The following is a 5,873-nucleotide window of genomic DNA, read 5'->3' on the forward strand; positions in this document are numbered from 1 at the left end:
CAGCTGGCCCGGCAGTGTTCCCAGGACCTGGGACAGAACGCAGAACAAGGAGATGCACACTCTGAAGGTGAGATGCTGGCAGTGCACTGGGTCTGAGACACACGCCATCTGGGGTTGAGAGCAGAGGGCAACCCTAGGCACGTGACACGGGGCAAAGCTGCTTCCTCGGAATCATCACTACGTGTCACACCCTGTGCTTAAACAAAGTATACACGTCGTCTCATTTAGCAACACAGCACCCCCATAAAGTGGGTGTGGCGTGCCTGCATTTTATAAAAGAAGGTAGAGAAGATTCGTGTGCTCATGCTCAGATGCGCAGTCATGTCAGACTCTGCGATCCCGTGGACTGCAGCCCACTAGGCTCCTCTGTCCAAGGGATTTCCCAGGCAAGAACATGAGTGGGTTGCCATTTCCTTCTCCGGGGGATCTTCCTGGAACTGGGATTGAACCCACGTTTCCTGCAGAGGCAGGCAGATTCTTTACCACTGAGCCACCAGGGAAGCCCCAGGAGTCAGATCACTGACTCTTATTTTACTACATGTTCAACTTTTTAAGAAATCGCCAAACTGTTTGAGAAACTGACTTTACAGTTTTTCATTCTCAACATTAATTTCTCCATATTCTCACCAGAACTTGTTATTTTAAAAAAAATTTTTTTTAGCCATCCTGCTGCTGCTGCTGCTAAGTCACTGCAGTCGTGTCCGACTCTGTGCGACCCCATAGACGGCAGCCCACCAGGCTCCGCCATCCCTGGGATTCTCCAGGCAGGAACACTGGCGTGGGTTGCTATTTCCTTCTCCTTAGCCATCCTAGTAGGCATTGAATTGAATATCACTGTGACTTCAATGCATTTCCCTAGTGACAAAGGATGTTGGACATCTTTTCATGTATTTCCTTGTAATCTGTATATCTCCTCTAGTGAAGTATCTGTTCAAGCCTTTTGCCCATTTACTTTCATTGGGCTGTTTACTTTCTTAATATTGAATTTTAAGAGATCTTTTAATATTATGTACACACAAGTTTTTAAAATCACATGGGTGACCTGAAAATATTTTTTCCTAATATATGGCTAGTCTTCTCATTCTGTCAATAATGTCTTTTGAAGACTAGTTCTTAATTTTTTTTTTTTTAAGAGAAACATTTGTACAGTCCAGGTCTTTATTTTTACACCCTTCAGGCCATGAATTCATAGGGAATGGGTTCCAACAGTTCAGGTTCCTTTCCATTGGTCCTCACAAAGTGTGCTTCTCTGGGTGGAGCAGGCTGGCGCTTCAGCTGAACCCAAGTCCCTTTCTCTTTGGCTTCCTTCTTTTTCTGATCATTTTCCTTCACACGTTTTAGGAAGCTATCTCGGCTCTTAGAGTGCTTAATATGCTCGATACGCACATTAATTCTCTTGGCAAGAATCTTGCCCTTAACTTGTTTGTTTACAATGATGCCAACAGCATGCTGGGTAACATTGTAGACTCTCCCAGTTTTGCCATGGTAACATTTGTGGGGCATTCCTTTTTGAACAGTACCCATTCCCTTGATATCTACAATATCACCCTTCTTGTAGATTCGCATGTATGTGGCCAAAGGAACAACTCCATGTTTTCTAAAAGGTCTAGAGAACATGTAGCGGGTGCCCCTCCTCTTTCCCTTTGTGTTGGTCATTTTGGCGAATTACCGAGTCATGTCACCCAGGGGCCGCGGCCCCGCTTCTCCCGGGCCCATCCCCTCCGCAGGTCGCGGCCTCGGCCCCGGCCCAGCCCCGCGCTCGCGGTCGCGGGTCTGGATGGACACGGCCCCACCACTCGGGGCAGTGGCCCCCGGAGAAGCTAGACAGCCTCTCTAAGGCTTCATGTGCTGCCTCAACCACCACAGGGTTGAAACTCACGCCTGAGGGGCCGGGGGAGAGATGGGGCTAGTTCTTAATTTTTACGGAGTCCAATTGTCTTTTTTTCTTTTATGGTTTGTGTTTTTCTTGTTGTACCTAAGAAATCTTTGGCTAACCCCAGATCACAAAGATTTTCTCATTTTCTTCTAATACTTTTATGATTTTATATATTTCATGTAGGTTCATGACTTATTTTGAGTTAATTTTTCTATAGGGTACAAGGTATAGATGAAGACACTGAAAAAATGGATAGCTAGTTGTTCCAGCCCACTTGTTGACAATATGATATTTTCACCATTGAACAGCTTTTACACTTTATCAAAAATCTATTGACCATACATGTGTGGGTCCGTTTTTCGACTTTCTGTTGAAATCTATTGATCTCTGTTTCTTTGTTTCTCCAGTACCACACTGTCTTGAGTACTGTAGCTTTATAAAAAATCTGGAAATAAATTAGTGCTATTCCTCTTCTTTTTTAACATTTATTTTATTGTTATTTTATTGCACATTTTCAAAAAAATTAGAATCAGCTTGATTATTTCCTAAAAACAATTCTGCTGGAATCTACAGGTCATTTTGAGGGAAAACTGACATCTTAATGATACTAATTTTATTACTAAACAGTCATCACATAGAGGAACTAAACATCAGCAGTATATTGGAAAGAATATATGTTTATTAAAGTGTGACTGCTAAATAGTTAGGAAATTGTGAACATTTCTGTTTTCCAAGTTTACATATAATATAAATATCAACAAAATAACATGACTTACATTGTTGGCTAGGAGAATAAAGAACTATGTGTTCATAAGAAGAGAACAGTGATACTTGCATCCTGCTATAGATTCCCTAGCTGACTGAAAGATCCATATGTCCTGAGTATAAATTATATATCATACATATTTAGGGGAGCCAGTACATTGTTAAAAAAATCATTACTTAAAATATTTTTTAAAAGTGAAATACTCCCTACTCATAAAGGCAAAAATTGGTGCTCTTCTAGGAAATAAATCTAGTTATTATATTTTAAATGCAAAATAGTCAAATATAGAGATGATCTTTCATGCGGGTTGCTGGCATTGAATATTTCAGTATTTCTAGAGTATGCATGTTTTCCAATGGCAATTCTATTTGCTGGAATTTTCTATGCATACTTTTCCATTGACAATTGCAAAAAGCAAAACTCTCTCAGACACAGGAGTGGATTTCCTCCACACTGGTAACTGAGAATTTTGTTACCTTTACCTCTGACCATCAGGCTCCTTCCTGTTGTTCTTGCCCTAAATTCAACTTTCAAAACTCTGCTACTTGCCAGCTCAGTGTTTTAACCTTCCTCAGCCCATTGCTGGCTTCTTGGCAGAATGTCAAACCTGTCCAGGCAGGACGTCAGGCCAGTCCAGATTAAACTAGCTTGATCGGAGAAACAAGCCAGTGCAAAACAGCAAGATCCTCGTTAATTTTAATTAACAGCTCCAAACAGAGTTGCATAACAAGGTCATTTTCCCTAAATGAATTATTAGATATAATAGAAGAAGTCAACTTCTCCAAGCAGTATTTTTAAACCCCAGGAGTTGGCAAATCTGTCCCAGAGAATATCTGTCTTTCCAGGGCAGTCCACTCTCATAAGGTTGAGGTAGACATTCCCCAAAGTCATAATCCTACCTGTTTTTCTCTTTCCCTAAGATTCAAATGACTACAAAGTTCAAAGCTTTTTAGAGGATGCTATGCAGTAATATTTCCTCACCTAGGAAAAAACAATGATTGGAAGAGCCTGAACAGTTTGGAACCATGAGGAAAATCATTTTCCCCCGTAAACTGAGACTATCTGATGTCTTCCAGAGTATATGAAACAATGTCCTATCTAGATGCTCATTTGCTTATTTCTTTATTGACTCTTTTTCTTATTAAAAATTAATTTGGCACATTTTTCATAAACTAGGGCCTCTGGTTTCTTTCAGTTATTTTGTCTTTTGCTTACTTGTATGTGATGTCTTAATCTTGCCCAAAGCAATACTGTGTCTATGAAAAGCTTTAATTAATTATGGAATGGGCTTCCCTGGTGACTCAGACAATAAAGAATCTGCCTGCAATGGGGGAGACTTCAGTTCAATCCCTGGGTCAGGAAGATCCCCTGGAGGAGGGCATGGCAACCCACCCCTGTAATCTTGCCTGGAGAATTCCATGGACAGAAAAGCCTGGCAGGCTTCAGTATATGGGGTTGCAAAGAGTTGGATTTGACTGAGTGACTACATTTTTACAGAGAATAGTATTTTTCTAGGCCTTTGGGATAGCGCTTTTATTGAAACACTGTCTAAGCACCCAAATAAAATTATCAGTAACAAAATGCTAAAAATTTTAACTGGGACATAGTAAATTGACAGTTTTAAAAACTTTTCTATTAACTATCAGAAAATATTTATAAACCCTCATCATTTATCTGAAAAAATATAAATATGCATTAACAGTGTTGGCTTCTTTATAGTCTGATATCAGTGAAGAGATGAAAGTAATATGAAAGAGATGAGAGCTTACCTAAGAAACTCAGATTTGGAGTTACTTTAACAACCCTTGTGAAAAATCAAAACATTGAAAAGCAGCTGAAACTGCTGACCTAGCAGCCTGAATCTGAAAGAGCCATGCGCTAAGAGCTGCAGGGGTTGAACTAAACATATGGTATCGGATTACCATTAATCTGGGGAAACAGACCATCAGCAAAATTGAGAAAAGAATCTCTTATTTCAGTGATTTGTCAAGACTTTGCATTTTCATCCCCACTCTTACTTTCTGATTTGTTTTCTGGTGTTTGCCTTATTGTCATGTAGGAATAAATGGTTTTCATGATGAATGGATTCTCCATTCAAATGCTTATACACATGTTCCCACCAACAACCTGTCAGATTTCAAACTGACACTGACATATATGTGTATTTCTCTCTATCTGTAGATACAGATACAGCTGTACATCAATAATATTTAATATATAAAATATATATTTCTATGTATCATATATTGAATATACATGTTCAGTTGTAATATACATTACATATATATATAGAGAGAAAGTAGGCAATCTTTTTCTTTTTAATTTATTTTTAACTTATTAAATAATGTGCTCAAGGTGAATTATAATAGTGTACAAACTGTAAAGAGATGATATATAGGTTCAGTACAGTTTAGTGAACACAGTTGTTTCACTGTATGTGTGTATGTTAGATGCTTAGTCGTGTCTGACTCTTTGCAGCCCCATAGACCACAGCCCAACAGGCCCCTCCATCCATGGAACTCTCCAGGCAAGAGTATTGGAGTGGGTTGCCAGTTTAAGTTGCTTAATCAGTGCATGAATGAACCAGTTAATTGTTTTGTTTCTGACCTTCTGACTTCACCAGATGCAACTTTCTGGGTGAGCTTTTGAGACACATGGATATGTAAAAATGTGAGGATTTTGTTTCTCTGATTCTGTTATAAGATGACTAAGGAGAAAAGAGGCTACATTCTATTAAGAATAAGATAGCCCAATGGTTAATTAATGATTAAAGAAAATCAAACTAACAAATCTGTCTCAAAACATTAAAAAAGTTAATTCAATCAAAGTGAGTTCAATCAGTAGTTCTACAGAAAGTTTCCTTTACATGTGGTGTATATATATGTGTGTGTGTGTGTTCATTCTGGAACCATCCAAGCATCCAGTATTTACATGTTATGTATCCCTTATCTTATAATGTTGAAACAGACCATTTTGTGCTTGTTCCCCCATCCAACTCTTGAGAATAGCATGTCCCCTCTGGCTTCTGGTGATTAGTTCAGTCCTCAGAGCACCGCAGGAAGACCTTGCAGAACTGTCTGGTGAGCAAAGGGCAAGTAGACTGAAGAGAGCTGTTGGAAGTGGCTGAGAAAGAACATGCTTCTATTACAAGCCACAACCCTTGAGAGATTTGGGGAATGCCAGTGACTGCTCTTGCTGGAGGGCTTTTATACCAACTGCAATGCAGTTCTT

General features: G+C 39.4%; 1 protein-coding gene across 1 annotated transcript; it reads right to left on the reverse strand.

Annotated features, from left to right (window-relative positions):
* Positions 1 to 1,136: 1,136 nt before the first annotated feature.
* Positions 1,137 to 1,678, reverse strand: LOC133055810 (large ribosomal subunit protein eL21). Its single transcript, XM_061140910.1, has one exon. It carries the CDS (start codon positions 1,654 to 1,656, stop codon positions 1,174 to 1,176), a length of 483 nt encoding a protein of 160 aa, XP_060996893.1. The 5' UTR covers positions 1,657 to 1,678; the 3' UTR covers positions 1,137 to 1,173.
* Positions 1,679 to 5,873: the final 4,195 nt, after the last annotated feature.

The sequence above is a fragment of the Dama dama genome, chromosome 5, assembly GCF_033118175.1.
Source record: "Dama dama isolate Ldn47 chromosome 5, ASM3311817v1, whole genome shotgun sequence".
Lineage (NCBI taxonomy): Eukaryota > Metazoa > Chordata > Mammalia > Artiodactyla > Cervidae > Dama > Dama dama.